The 14,656-nt window shown below is 42.9% G+C and overlaps 4 protein-coding genes across 5 annotated transcripts; 2 read left to right on the forward strand and 2 right to left on the reverse strand.

Moving 5' to 3' along the window:
- Positions 1-15: 15 nt before the first annotated feature.
- On the reverse strand, positions 16-4,579 carry cfap45 (cilia and flagella associated protein 45). 2 transcript variants are annotated; one of them, XM_040009427.1, is made up of 12 exons: positions 4,478-4,579; positions 3,282-3,392; positions 2,999-3,105; positions 2,672-2,816; positions 2,419-2,589; positions 2,143-2,321; positions 1,840-1,969; positions 1,616-1,762; positions 1,400-1,513; positions 1,104-1,297; positions 806-1,030; positions 16-438 (listed from the first exon to the last, which is right to left on the reverse strand). In XM_040009427.1, exons 2-12 carry the CDS (start codon positions 3,354-3,356, stop codon positions 372-374), a joined length of 1,554 nt encoding a protein of 517 aa, XP_039865361.1. In that variant the 5' UTR covers positions 3,357-3,392; positions 4,478-4,579; the 3' UTR covers positions 16-371. The 2 variants fall into 2 exon arrangements, with proteins under 2 accessions (XP_039865361.1, XP_039865360.1); XM_040009426.1 differs by lacking the exon at positions 4,478-4,579 and adding an exon at positions 3,503-3,653 and having other exon boundaries at positions 18-438.
- On the forward strand, positions 4,531-8,248 carry slc37a4a (solute carrier family 37 member 4a). The gene is made up of 9 exons (XM_040009428.1): positions 4,531-4,669; positions 4,864-5,489; positions 5,601-5,833; positions 6,313-6,556; positions 6,920-7,078; positions 7,159-7,244; positions 7,546-7,659; positions 7,764-7,902; positions 7,999-8,248. Exons 2-9 carry the CDS (start codon positions 5,342-5,344, stop codon positions 8,163-8,165), a joined length of 1,290 nt encoding a protein of 429 aa, XP_039865362.1. The 5' UTR covers positions 4,531-4,669; positions 4,864-5,341; the 3' UTR covers positions 8,166-8,248.
- Positions 8,249-8,575: 327 nt separating this feature from the next.
- Positions 8,576-10,774, reverse strand: trappc4 (trafficking protein particle complex subunit 4). The gene is made up of 5 exons (XM_040009438.1): positions 10,494-10,774; positions 10,069-10,243; positions 9,443-9,546; positions 9,082-9,208; positions 8,576-8,991 (listed from the first exon to the last, which is right to left on the reverse strand). Exons 1-5 carry the CDS (start codon positions 10,666-10,668, stop codon positions 8,913-8,915), a joined length of 660 nt encoding a protein of 219 aa, XP_039865372.1. The 5' UTR covers positions 10,669-10,774; the 3' UTR covers positions 8,576-8,912.
- An 82-nt stretch (positions 10,775-10,856) lies between these two features.
- Positions 10,857-13,370, forward strand: rps25 (ribosomal protein S25). Its single transcript, XM_040009439.1, has 5 exons — positions 10,857-10,966; positions 11,526-11,615; positions 11,732-11,915; positions 13,120-13,218; positions 13,303-13,370. Exons 1-4 carry the CDS (start codon positions 10,964-10,966, stop codon positions 13,212-13,214), a joined length of 372 nt encoding a protein of 123 aa, XP_039865373.1. The 5' UTR covers positions 10,857-10,963; the 3' UTR covers positions 13,215-13,218; positions 13,303-13,370.
- Positions 13,371-14,656: the final 1,286 nt, after the last annotated feature.

Raw genomic sequence — 14,656 nt, forward strand, 5'->3', positions numbered from 1 at the left:
GACTACATCAGTTTAAATAGGCAGTAACTACAGAGAAAACCCTTGAGGCTCTTTTCTGAAGTGAGAGGGTTCTGTCATATTTGGGGCCTGCTTATAGTGACGAATAACTGGGTGTGCCTCAGAAGTTAGGAGATTTGAAGACTTGGAAAAACCCAGAAGCTATTCTAATGGTTGCTGAATCTATTTATAGAGTTAACAGCTCAAATACATGAATGCCAGTGTTTTCCATACTAGTAAACTATTAGTCTTTATTGCTACATTCCTTTACATTTTAACCCACATTGAAACACGTTAAATTAGACTGTAAATACAATGGCGGGACCAGATGAGAACTTCTCACGTGTTGTCGTTTGAATCCAGTGGTCAGGTGATCAGCCCGTCATGGTCTGGACCTTTCTTTCCACCTGATTGCAGTACTTTTCACAGAGTCCTGTAGCCCTGTAGTGGATTAACAAGCACAATTCAATGTATGGCAGTATGGCAGTAATTCATAACAACAGCCTCAAGGTGCTCTACATTATTAGGTAAAGACCCTACAATCACACAGCTCCCTATGATCAAGCACTTGGGAGGAAAAACTCTTATTTTAACAGGAAGAAACCTCCAGCAGAACCAGACTCAGGGAGGGGCAACTGTCTGCTGCAACCCGCTGGGGGTGAGGGGAAAGAGAAGACACACTATTTGAGAAAGAGCCACTATAGGAGAAATGCAGAGTGGTTTACAAACACACAGCGAGGTGAATGAAGAGGAAACACTTTGCATTATGTGAACCCCCCCCCCCCCACACACACACACACACTCTTACTTAAGCTCCTGGAGCTTCTTCTGTTTGAGCTCATCGAGGCGCAGACGTCTCTGCCGGGTTTCCTCCATCAACCGTTCGGCCTCCTTGAAGGTCTCTTTGCGCTTAGCTGTGGCTAAGATCTCGCGTTCCTTCATCTGCTGGCGGATGTCCTGCGCGTGCTGCTGCACTTTGTGATGCTGCCTGTCGTTTTGCACCTGCTCTTTGACCATCTCTTCCTGCTGCACTCTGCGTGGAGAGAGCACTTTTAACGGAGCGTATTAAGATTATTTGAAAATCTGTTTCGAACGGACTTTCTTACTTTAGCAGCCTCTCAAACTCTGCCTTCTCCCGACTCGCCTCCACTGACAGATTGCGCTCTTTGTAGTGAACCTGCTCCATGTGAGCCGATCTCAGCGTCGCCTCCAGCTGCGCTTTCTTTGCAGCCCGCTCCCTCTCTTTTCTCCTCCACTCTCTCTCTGCAGCGTCCTGGTTCCTGCGAGCACGGAGCTCATCCTTCCAGACAAACATATACACAAGCACAAGTAGCTAAGAACATCTGTAAATCTTCTGCCAGGTTTCAAATCTTCATATATTGCACATCTGTTAGATCCTGACCTGCTCAGCCTTGTAGTCTTTTTCTTTTTCTTGCTGAGCCCTCAAACGAGCAGTCTCCAATTCTTTCTCCTTCTTGATTCGTCTTTGCTCTGCTTCGTATTCTGCCTGCTGCTCCTGCAGGTTTAATGAATTGCTAACGTTAAAAACAACGTCAGAATCAAATGTGTGTGTCACATGATGTAGCTTGCTCGTCCACAAAGAACAGTGGGCTGTGACCTGCTTTTTTAGGAGAAACTCCTTCACTCTCATGTCAGCCAGCTTCTCCTCCTCTATCCTCCGCTCCTTTGCCCGCATGGTCTCTGCGTTGATGCGCTTGATCTCCTCCTGCAGAAGCTGTTGCTCCATCCTCTTCTTCTCCAGCACCTGGAGGAAGACATGGGTCAGAGCAGAAACTGAGCGCGGTGTACATTAACTGCATGTGTGGATGTGTCCGCGTGCACCTCGAGATCCTCCAGGTTCATTCTCTCCTGGTCCTCTCGTGTCTGCTGACTCTCTTTCTCTTTCTTGCCTTCCTCCAATTCTCGGTTCTCCAGGCGTTTCTGGATCTGATCGTAAATTTCCTGCCTTCCCCTGAAATATAAAGCACACACACACGTGTTGACAGTGCTCCTAGTTGACCTCCACTGCTCATTATTAGGATTTCTGCGATCTCCCAAACAGAAGAAGATGAAGAATGACGTTAATTGCAAAAAAATCAATCCGCGAATAGAGGGTGATTGTGTTTCTGATAGGGCTCCATTTACTTGACTCTCCGCTGCCTGCGTAGCTCTTCAATCTTGTCCAGAGTCTCCAGAGCCTTGCGGCGCTCCACCTCCATCATGTTGTCCAGACGCCTTTCCTCCTCTGTCAACTCCATCCGGATCTGCTTCTTCTCCTGGATCTGGTAGTCACGGTTTGCTTGGCACTGAGCACCTAAAATCAGCTGAGACGACCACACAAACACAGGTTTATTATTGTGTACTGGTATGTTTATATTTTTTTAAAGGTTGGTCATCCACACATCTGCACTTTCTTCCTACCTGGTTGAGCTGTTTGATCTCATCTTCCTGTTCCATCCTTAAAGCATTACTCCGCTCCACCAGGCGCTGTGCACGTTCCCGGGCTTCAATCTCCAGCTCAGTCAGTGGCTGGTTCTGCTTACGGGACAGGTCCGCCTCATGGATCCTATGCTTCCTTTCCTCTGCAGCTTTCTGAATAAAAAGTACATAAAAATACTAATTAAATCAGTGGACTTTTTTGTTGTTGTTATAAAATTGCAGTCAGCTTTCCTACAAGTTCCTCTTCTTTCTTTCTCTGGTAAGCCTGCCTCAGGGCCTCTCTGTCCTCCTTGAGGAGCAGCCAAGATGTTGAGTTGAGCCTCTTAAACTCAGCTGGTGGAAGTAAGACGGACTCTCTTGAAGGATCTCTCTGGGGGATCCTGGCATGATGACATGTGGTATAATGTTTCAAAAACTTGGTATACTGTATTAACATCAGCAATAGCAATCTGATTAGCCTGAATCACACGAAATAAGGCAGAGGTTTATCACAGAGCAGCACACACACTTTACAGACTCTCTTCATGTTTTATTCAAATGAGCTCGTTTCATGCTGGCCTACCGCAGATTTCGGATGAGGTCTTTGGTGATGATTTGAAGAGTCTCTCCTTCCTGGTTCTTCCATGAACAATCCTTTGCTACACCTGCTGATTTTACCCGTTTGTCAAACTGCAATGACATCCACACAGAGATTTAGCTGTAATCAGCTCCCAAACTCATCCACGACCTCTGTTCTCACTGCAGCTACATGCAGTTTCTGATGATATCTGGGGATATCATTGTGAATAATAAGAGTTGAGTGTTTCCCTCCATTTCCCACTGAGTGTGCAAGGACCCACACTCACCGATTTCTGGTTCTCAAACAGATCTTCATCCACCCGAGAGCCGGGAGCCAGTGTGCGGTACCGGCCGAGGTACATTTTGCCCCTGGATGACGTGGAGCTCGAGGCAAGTCTCTGCGGGGCAGTAATTACAACGCTCAGGTGTTATCAGCAGATAACGGTCATGCATTTAAACACTGGGATTTAGCATAGAATAGCTTTTTTATTTTTAACCTAACACTTACCATAGTTCTCGGTTACTGTGGGTCAGTGAAACAGACTATATTTGTTAAAAAAAAATACTAAACTCTAAATATTATACTTTGCTCTTGGATAACTTCCAGCTAGCTCAAATAATTAATGTGGTTTTTAAAAGAAATTAGCGTACTACTTATATTGGCTCCAGCTCACGGAACACCGACTTTGAAATGTTTGGTTACCCGTTGCCATGGGAACAGGAGGAAGGGCAGACCTCACGTGACCGCAAAGTAGTGCTGTGCAAAATTTGGTATCGAACCGATACCATGTAAATACGGGACCAGTAGTGCTGATACCGATACTGACTAAGCTATAAAGGCAGCTTATGCAGGGGAGAGCAGATCGCCATGATATCTGAGATGAGTCGTCATCAATCTGAAACTTCTGACAACATTTTAATGAACGCTAAATCACTTAGATTTCTACTTTCCACAACAAAAATCGATTTGCCCAGCTCTAGTACAAAGAGGGAGCTAGGATATATATTAAAAAAAAAAACACTTCCCGGGAAAAGACGCTTTTTAAAACCTTATTTTCAGCCAAAGCCGCCAAAGCATCAAATAGGTTTTTAAGATTTAACCGGCGCTTCTAAATATGTATGCTGTAATATGCTGTAAATTTTGCTAATGTTTCAAAATATCTGCCCAAGATAAGTGCCCAACGGCGTTACCAACATGGCTGCAAAGTAACAAAACTTACTCAATGTTATTGGCTTATTAAACAGTGGTTTAGTCACACAGCTAGCTGGTAAAATGCTACACTGTAGAAATATTTGTGTTTACTTGAATACAGGGGGAAAATGCTAACACTAAAAACAGCGCTAACAAGCTAGCTCATTCCGCGGAAATACTCGTAGTTGCTTAGATTTAAATTACAATTTATGTCGTTATGTGTTATTTAATTTCATACAGTCATTGCCACAGTTATATAGAGCATTGTCCGGACACAGTGTTGTTCCGTACCACTACCGGCGGCTTTCGTGGCTGGGCGGTGCTAGTTGGCCCACATGATGCGGAAATTTTGCACAAAAAATCCTTCAGCCCCGAAACGAGCAGAACTTCAGAGAGAACTCACTCCAAACTCAGGGAAAGTTAATCTGCGAGATTTTACGCATACACGGAAAAGCGGAAGTGGACACACCGAGGTTTCTGCAGGTATATTTACACTAAAGACTTTGGTTTTGTAGATTACACTTACACGTCAGACCAAAATCTTAGTATATAAGATTTTGGTCTGACGTGTTGTGCACAATGGAACTGTATTACTCACAACTCTCGTGTGCAACAAAAGATTTATGCACTGCCACAAATACCGTGGTCTCCCTCCTGAATTTATGAATGTGTCTCAGGTCTTTTTGCTGATGAGGATCACACTCACACACCCCTCCATTTGGATAGGAGCCTCCCCCTGGTGTACAGCAGCTATTGGACTCCTCAGTAAATCATTAAACGCGTCAGTCCGAGGACTCCTGTCATGGCATTATCAGATAGATAAACAGCAACAAGAAAATAACACTTGATAAAACAGAAGGACTTCTGCCTGAAGGACAGAAGATCACTCTCAGTGGATAGTGTCACAAACTGATGGTCACCTCCTCCGGCCCTCGTGAAGCCAGCCTGCAGCGCAGGGTAGCCGCCATGATTCAATCAGCTTCAGGGTGTAGAAGTTGACCATTAACCTCCGGTGCTGATTGCAAACACTTCTTTGCTTGTAAGCAGCTGCCTGTGTACAGTGGATCCTGAAGCAAAGTTCACTGCTACAGGTTGCAAAAGGCAGGAGCTCCTCTGGAAGCTGCTTTGCAAGTGTTTTAGGACTGAGCTGCAACCATGGCTGCCTCCGGTTATGGATACTACAGAAGTACAATATTTCTGGCCATGTTTGTGGGCTACACATTGTACTACTTCAACAGAAAGACGTTCTCCTTCGTGATGCCTTCTGTAATGCAAGAGATCAAGCTGGATAAGGACGATCTGGGTATGTCAGTACTGTAAACTTGAACCCTGTGTACCTTCTATAAATGTGATAACACTGATGTGCCTTTACAACAATTTTGCAGCAAGTGCATGAGCGCTCCTCTTTTCTCAGGTATGATCACCAGCAGTCAATCATTGGCCTACGCTATTAGTAAGTTCATCAGCGGTGTCCTGTCAGACCAAATCAGCGCCCGCTGGCTCTTCTCCATTGGCCTGTTCATGGTGGGAGGCATCAACGTGATCTTCTCTTGGTCCTCCACTGTCGCTGTCTTCTCTGCCCTCTGGTTTCTCAACGGTCTGGGCCAAGGCCTGGGCTGGCCTCCCTGTGGCAGGGTGCTGCGCAAGGTATATGACCCGGTACCCTCTAATTCAAATTGAGTTTAAAATTTAAGTTTCTTCTGAGTGTTACAAAGAACAAACCGACACTGCAGTAGGAAAATACAGAATGAGCTAATAAAGTAAAGCAAGTAAACAGGATGAAATAATGAAATGGACCTAAAACTGTTTGTATTCTCTATAAGATCTTGAATGAACTGGAAACTGATGTTAGATCCCAAATATTTTATCAGCAGGCTCAGGCAGAGTTGGAGCGTAAACAGCTAATCCAAGACAATAAAACAAGTTTATTTTTAAACTGCATTTTCATAGTGTCTTAAACAGGACTCAGAAATCTGTAACTGTTTGTGTGTCTGAAAGAAAGAAAGAATATCTGACTTTTAAACTACCAAGTGTGGGGATCGGTCTTAAAAATCCTATGTGGGTATCAAGGAACTTCCTGCCAGGGCTGTCTGGACTTAATGTTTTTCCCTCTTTTCCTCCATCAGTGGTTCGAGCCCTCTCAGTTCGGGACGTGGTGGGCGGTTCTGTCCTGCAGCATGAATCTGGCCGGCAGCTTGGGCCCCATCGTTGCCACTGTGCTGTCGCAGAGTTACAGCTGGAGGGCGATACTGTCCGCCTCTGGAATGATTTGCATCGTTGCCTCATTTGTTTGCCTGCTGGTAATCAAGAACGAGCCCAAGGATGTGGGGCTGCCCAACATAGAGGTGTCGACCAAAAAGAGCAAAGGTGGTGAGTCTGACTCTTAGTCAGGCACAATCAGAAACTGGTGCGGTTCAACTGGTTTGAACCGCTGCTTTTCTCAGAATATTGTTAACACATAGACAATGCTCTGATAACACAAATTTGAACACACACACATGCACGTGTGTGTGTTGTCTAACAGCATGGGCCTTGAGCGCTGTGACTAAAGATCAGTAACTCGGTGGACTCTGCACTCAGTGTGTCCCTCACGTGAAAGCAGCTCATGCAAAGTGTGAACACAGGATGTGATGCATGTTTCTTTTTAAAACCGAGGAGTGCTCCCATCACCACATCACTCACATCTGTGCTCGTGGTATCCAAAAAAGGGTCTTCTGTCTGCTTCCTCTTCAGGATCCTCAAGCCATGAAAGCACCCTGTCTGAGTTTCTCCTGTCCCCCTACCTGTGGCTGCTGTCCATTTCCTACCTGGTGGTGTTTGGGGTGAAGACCGCCTGCACAGACTGGGGCCAGCTGTTTCTCATTCAGGACAAGGGCCAGTCTACACTCATGGGTACGGACGAGGGGAAGAGCAGTCGCCTCTGGAGTCTACTTTGAAATAAAGAGTTAAACTCACTGTGTTCCTTTTCTTAGGTAGCTCATACATGAGCGCCCTGGAGGCTGGCGGGCTGGTGGGCAGTCTAGCTGCAGGTTACCTCTCTGACAAAGCTGTGGCCAGAGTGAGTTTGTTTTTTTAAATATGAGTCATTATTTGATCCAAGATTGTGGTCAATAACAGCCTGTTTAATATAGAGAGAACTGGACTAGAAAGGGTTTTAACCTTTGAATATTTCAATGTTATTTTTTGGAAATCGTCTTCTGTTTAAGATTGCTTTCTCCCTGTCTGCACTTTCTTCATCATTTCATAAGTTAAAGGGATAAATAGCAATAGAAACACACCCGTAAGTGGGCAATCAGTGTTGTTTTATTCAGCTTATAGCCAGGAAATGGAACATCTCATAGTATTTAATTTGTGTGCAGCAAGGGATGAGGCTCTATGGTAATCCCCGCCACTTCATCCTGATCTGCATGATGGCAGGAATGTTTGTGTCCATGTACCTGTTCAGACTCACCGTTACTCCTGACAGCTCAAAGGTAACACAGACACATTAATTCCTGTGACCTGTTCACACTGCACAGCAAATGCCAGACTTCAGTAGCCCATTTTTTTTTTTTTAATCTCTTCTCTGTACATCAAGGCGTGGATACTCGGCTTGGGCGCTGCCTTCGGTTTCTCCTCATATGGACCAATAGCTTTGTTTGGAGTTATAGCCAATGAGAGCGCTCCATCCAACTACTGCGGGACATCACATGCTATCGTTGCCCTGATGGCAAACAGTAGGTTTTCATTAATTGAAAGTTAAATTCTAAAGTTGGGTTTTGTGTGTGTTGCGCTCCTTCCATTGAAATAATCCGTGTGAATTCCCATTGTAGTTGGTGGCTTCCTTTCTGGACTCCCATTCAGCACCATTGCTAAGCACCATGGCTGGGAAAAGGCCTTCTGGGTAGCAGAGGTCACCTGCCTTGTCACTACTATCGGATTCTTCCTCCTGCGCAACATTCGAACAAAGATGGGACACGTGCCCAAGAAGGCGGACTGAGATCATTCTGTGCGAGCCAGTCATTTTTACGTCTTTGTTTTTAATTAGTCATATGTGAAATAAAGTTCATAGAAATGTGCAAAGGCGCTTCTCAACATGTTGTATAAATAGTGCGTGAACTTGAAGAAATTACTGCAAATTGCTAGAGAATGTTTTTTTTCTGATAATGCCTCTGCAGGACTGCAATAGTAAGAGTGCAAAATAGGAGGCTACAACACACTGAAATGAGCAATCTTAGGTCAATGATACTTTTTCTTAGTTAACCCTATAACACTAATATCAGGTGACTTTTCGCAAATTCCAGTCCTGTGAATTTGTTTTTTATTTTTTTAAAAAAGCAACATGATCAGAGTACCCCATTATACCTTATTTTATCAGACATTGTACAGGATAATAAAAGAGTACTTCAATTTGCCATGTATTGCACTTTAATGTACTTTGATGGGAAGTATATTGAGTAAAATATACCCACCGTTAGCGATACTGTTACAGAAACTGCACATTAGTGTTCTAGGGTTATTTTTCCAATTTTACACTTCATGCTCCAAAGTCTTCACTCACTGATTCAGTAAAATGGATTCAGAACATTTAAATACAGTATGGATTTTAATCTCTGAATTATTTACAAAACAATGTATTTACAAAGTGTTAATGAGCAAATGTGGGGAGGAAAAAACAAACAAACAAACGGTCCAAGACAAGAAAAAGGAGTCCACTTATTTCTTTTCAGTCTGTGAATGCTCTGATTTAAGATCCAGCTCCAAAGTTGCCGGCTTTCTCTGCTACCTCCAATGCACTCTTCAGATTCTGATCAAAGAGCTCACACCTGAAAAGCAAGAGTAAATGTGTGGGTGTTAAACAGTGGGTACAGTAATAAATTATTTCAAGATAATGCAATCCTAATTCTCTTTAATACCTGATTGGCATTTCCAGAGAATAGAACGGGTTCTTGAGGGCGAAATCTGAATACACCTCGTAAATCTTCCTCAACAACGCATCGATTCCAGACTGTCGCGGGTCCGCCAGTACGATAAACTTTATCCCTGAGAGAACAAAATGAGAAAGATTTCATTTTATAATAGTGACTATCAACAAGCTGGGAAGGAAGGAATTTATACACCAGGAAGATTTATTACTGGAGCTGCATGCTGTTCACAGCTAAAATTAAATGAAATCGTTACATATGGAAGTGCTTTGGTTTTTAAATCTACAGCCAACTAAGAAATTACTTTTTTGGTGTTTTTAAACCTAAAATGACACTTAATTGCACCACTGACCTGTGAGAGTCTGGAAGCAGTGAAGTTTGAAGACGTCAGTTTCTAACATTTCGATCCCTGAACTGCCAGCTTCAGGGGATAGCTGTGAACCTATTGCAAACAACCTGAGGGAGGGATCACAAAAATAGGTGTGTTTATTTAGCTTCATTCATAAAGTGAGGGTACATACAGTTTTGGTCTGAAGTTTAGCTACTGGGCGTGAATGTCGTGGTAATTTCTGGATTTTAATGAGTTCTTTGAATTGAAGAATTAAGTGTACAAGTTTGATTTTATTTAGGATTTTGTCTGATCCACGCAGGGTTACTAAAAGGCTCAAAGGCCTAAACAAATATTTAGTTAAATGAATGTTTGCAAGTTGCACTTTGTCCAGGGGTCCTTATGAAAATATTAATAATAAAATATTAATAAGTGTATGTATACTTTCGATCCTGTGTAGAGTAGAAAAAAAATCAAACAACAGTACATACTATAAAAATGTATTGATCACTCAGGTAAGTTTTCACTTCCTTTGGCTCCCATTCAGAAAAAAAAAAAAAAAAAACAAAACATAAATAACACTAGTAAACACCTGGCCCCGCTGTCCACTGTGCAGCTCGGGTTTAATCCACACACACGAAATTACTTACGAGTGGAACATGGACGCCAGCATCAGCTTCTCATTGGAGCTCAGGCGCGCTCGTCCAAAGCGAATAGACACGGGATAGTTTGAAGGATCTTTCAGGTATTCAAGGATGTCCTTCCCATCTGATGTGTTCTTCCCGATCACATCAACTCCATTGATGGACAGCACTGCATGGCCCACTGACGAATGACAAGAGGTTTCAGTCCAGTCATACAGTCAAGCTAGTGACACCGCAGTATTTTTAAATGAAGAACAGTGAACATTTCAGTTAACTTGGACTGTAAAAAACTATACAAATGCGCATACTATAGATAATAAACCGACAAAGACTGCATGCGAGTATTTTAGCTTGGGCATAAGACAGGTTTCGTTAGAGATTGCCCATATAGCTAGCTAATAAATAAGCTAACGATGTGCCCGTGAGATTACCTCTGATTCCGTCCCGCTGTCCAAACGATACGACCACCTTCTCGTCGTGGTGCTTCAGCACCAAGTCCAAAGGGTAGCTGAATGTTTTCTCCACCTCTGCTCGCGGGACATAGTTATCATATTGATAAATTAACCCTCCAGCCTTGTTCACCACATACACACTGTATATCACCATCTTTGCAACGTCCTGCCCAGCTGACAGCGACTGTCACATGACCTCGACGGGTGGCTAAAAATCAAATGAATAAATTAGATTTTACTTGTATGAGTTTTTGGTCTCAAACCTGCTGCTGTAATGACTGTCAGAATGTTTGCCAATCTCATAAGTCAAATAAAGTCAATAAAAGCGACGAAACATGAGAAAACTCAAGTTCCCATAATGCCCCAATCTCACTTCCGCAAAAACAGGTTGTCTAAGGGGCTCTTGCACGGGCGAACTTCCTTTCGCTCCGACATCTTGACGAGGAAACATGGTGAGGACAGTTATTACACGTTTGTTGAAAGAAATTAGACTTTTTTCGGCTTATCGTTAGTCATTCAGGAGTCGTAGTACCTCGGGACATTTTTTGATAGCACTGCGCTTCCCCGCACCGGGACGAGAGTGTGTGGATGAAGCAGCCATACTTAAGATTTCACGCATTTAGCTTATGGCTAGCATAGTAGCAGTTTGCTAAACGCACCATGCTTCCAACTACACTGTGCTCACAGAAAGGACTTTAATAAAGTTGTCCCTCATGTGACCGCTAAATATACTAGCATGTGTACAGATGACACAAACACCAAATACTAAAGTATTGTAGGGGTGCAAATGTTAAAAATTAATGAAGACTGCGAGATTAGAAACGTTTTGAGGACAGGGCCTCCTCATGCCGACCATCCGATTTCGGCATTAGCCCCTAGCTCATTTCCCTTTTTTTTTTTTTAAAAAAAAATTAATGGAGTACCGATGCGAACTTGCTCTTGTGTACATTACAGCACATGTTAAACATGTAGCTTCAGAGTGAAAGTTTAACGGATGTCTTCTTTTTCCAGCCTCCTAAACAGGATAAGAAGAAGGATGCTGGGAAGTCCAAGAAGGACAAGGACCCAGTCAACAAGTCTGGAGGCAAAGCCAAGAAGAAGGTATGTTTTTGTTCATATTTGCCCATATTGGATGTATTTTATATTATGTGGCTGCTGAATAAATGTTAGGCTAGAGGTTTCCCAGTCTTTAAAACAACATGTCTGTTTCTGAGCAGAAGTGGTCCAAGGGAAAAGTGAGGGATAAGCTCAACAACCTGGTCCTCTTCGACAAGGCGACCTACGACAAGCTGTACAAAGAAGTTCCCAACTACAAGCTCATCACCCCCGCTGTTGTGTCTGAGAGGCTGAAGATCCGTGGCTCTCTGGCAAGGAACGCCCTCCAGGAGCTGCTCGCCAAAGGTGAACTTCACTTTCTCTGCTCAGAGCTCTTGAAGGTCCGTGTTGGATCTTTGACACTAGAAAGAGCATCAAAGTTAATCACACGTCTGTCATGGTAGTGAGCTTTGCTCAGTTGGTCAGCACCATTCCCAAGCATTAGATTTTAGTCCCTGCCAAAAAAGCAGTGTTTGCTTATGTTACCAGCAAAGGATTTTATTTACTGCCCTGAATAAGTCGATTGAGAGTTTGGCAGGGTGATTTCCAACTTCAGAGAAAACTCAGTTACACGATGGTACATCTTTTGCATTAAGGGCTGATCGGGAGATGGCTCTTGCTCCAGCTTTAAAAAATGGAAACTGTAACATCTCTTGTCATCTGCTATTTTGTGATGCAGCATTAAACTCAGCCGATGAATATGCCCGTAGTCATCAGCACTGCTCGCTGGCTGTGTCTAATGTTTATAAATGCTTACACAGTATGAACCCAGGCCAGAGTGGTTTGTCAGCGAGTTCATCATTTGTTTTTAAATGACAGTGATGTGCATGCAGCGTGACTGCTTATCTCCTCTTTTGACATCCTTCAACTTCTGTTCAAAATGCTACATGGAAACAAATGATATATTGCAGCCTGTCTGCTGTTTCATGTGATGTGAAATGCTGAACATATTTCAAACGGGTGCATTATGCTTTATTCATTTGATTTATTTATTTTTCCTCCCTACAGTAGTTTAACTGAAGTGTGTGTGGTGTTACTCATTGTGTTTCAGAGATAATGTCATCTAGACTCTGTATAGCATTCTTTTTATGAATTAAAGCCTTCCTTCAGCAGGCTGTGCACTGTGCTTCTGATTAAAGAACGCAGATTTGTTCTTGTCCCATACAGTGAAGCTTCATATGCAGCAGGAGGGACGCATGAAGAAATTCTGTATTAATTCCTTATGCCTAATTTAATTTGAGAATTAGCTGTCAAACTGATTTGAGATATAATGGCTACATTGGCATCGTAGCTAGATTGCCTTCCCTGCCTTGTAATACATTTACTTGTCAGTGTTTGGACACCTGGGAGAAGTGATCTGTTGCACATATCTGCTTTACCTGCTGTATATCACGTTCGTCCCTGTGCAGGCCGACTAGGGCAAATGTATCACAACAATTGACATAACGGTGCAAATTAAAAACACAAAAAAAATGCTGACGGAGAACTTGGGTCCGTTTTTGTCTTGCAGGCATGATCAAACTGGTGTCCAAACACAGAGCACAGCTGATTTACACACGTAACACCAAGGGTGGAGATGAGGAGGCAGCAGCAGAGAAGGCATAATCAGGTACTACAGCAGCATCTCTACACGTCTCTATTTTATTATTGTTTGTTTTCAATTTTACTAACCTGCAGTCTTTGTTTCTTGCAGGTTCCCCTGTTTGTTTCCTGTGATGGGCTGTTTGTAATGAAAGGTGGAATAAATATGTAAAGACAAAACCTTTGCACTTGTTTTGCTTTAACTGTTCGTCTGTCTTTAACCAGCTAAGAAGTGGATAACAATTCCTAGTGTGTTCATGATATGGTCGAGTGGTCACTGGATATCAGATAAGCATTATGTTGGATTTAAAAATGTAATTTAAGCAAAAATGTTAAGATCGGTTAAATCAAAGAGTAAAAAGATGAGGATAGTGACTGGTAACTATTCATCTATGTGATACTTATAATAACGTTAAGACCTTTTGTGTCTGTGCAGTTGTTTCCTGGTGCCTGATAATAAGGTGCAAATACTGGTCCCTCTGCATCAAAGCGTGGTTTTGTTTTTTACATCTGCCGCCTCCTCCCTGAAGTTGAGTTAAGTGGATTAAAATCAGTTAGGGGCAATAAATTAGTTTCATTCTGTTCTGTTAACAAACACGAGGTGCATCATAAATGAATAAACACTGCAGCAGGTTATTATGGCAACATTATTCTCCGTCTTCTTCTTAAACTCTGATAAGGTTATTTTTTCTAATTGGTTTCACATAACGCAGCGGCATGAAGCTGTTCTAATCTAGGAGTGTAGAGAGATTAAGAGCTTTTCAGATATCTGTTCAAAACTGCACACAAGGGGAGAATTTTACAGATTCAAGAGCTTCTGCTGCTGAGGTGCTTTCACACCCCATTTACTGTGGTGCGTTCAGTTTGTCACCCAGTAAATTTAAAGAGGCATTCTGACTCAGTTGTCCCATGTTTTCAGTGTTAGATGGATCATTTCTAATTTGGCTGGGTAGATTTGCACTTTGTCTTCAGCTTGTCTGTTACCAGCCACCGGCAGCGAAAGGTTATGAGATATTGATAGGAGTGAAATGAAGAAGCTATCTTCACTGTCACTGTTTGCTCGGGGCATAAGATAGCGCAGGAGTCCTGTGATGGATGCTGTCAGGTGCTCCTTTGTCACGGCGCAGCACCACCTCCAGCACCAGCCACAAAAACATGCTGCAGGTTTAACGCCACTGACAGATGCAGTCCTCCAACATGAGCTCAGAACACAAACAGAGCCACCTCTCAGTACACATGATGAAACAGCAGTGTCTGTTTAACACCTGCTATTGCTGGAGTTTTCCACCAACGAACTGAAATCTCATCATTTCTATTTATGAGGTTTGCAGCTTGATTAACTAGAATAAAGCATTTACTTGTTTTGCAAGGCTGTGTGTTGAAACATTTTCATAATCAAATGTGCTGCTCAACACTTTGATAGTGTTCTCGGTTATGTAGTGAAACAGCCTTTGATTCCAGTATAA

The sequence above is a fragment of the Simochromis diagramma genome, unplaced genomic scaffold (genome assembly GCF_900408965.1).
Source record: "Simochromis diagramma unplaced genomic scaffold, fSimDia1.1 OVJJ01000344.1, whole genome shotgun sequence".
NCBI classification, from domain to species: Eukaryota; Metazoa; Chordata; class Actinopteri; order Cichliformes; family Cichlidae; genus Simochromis; species Simochromis diagramma.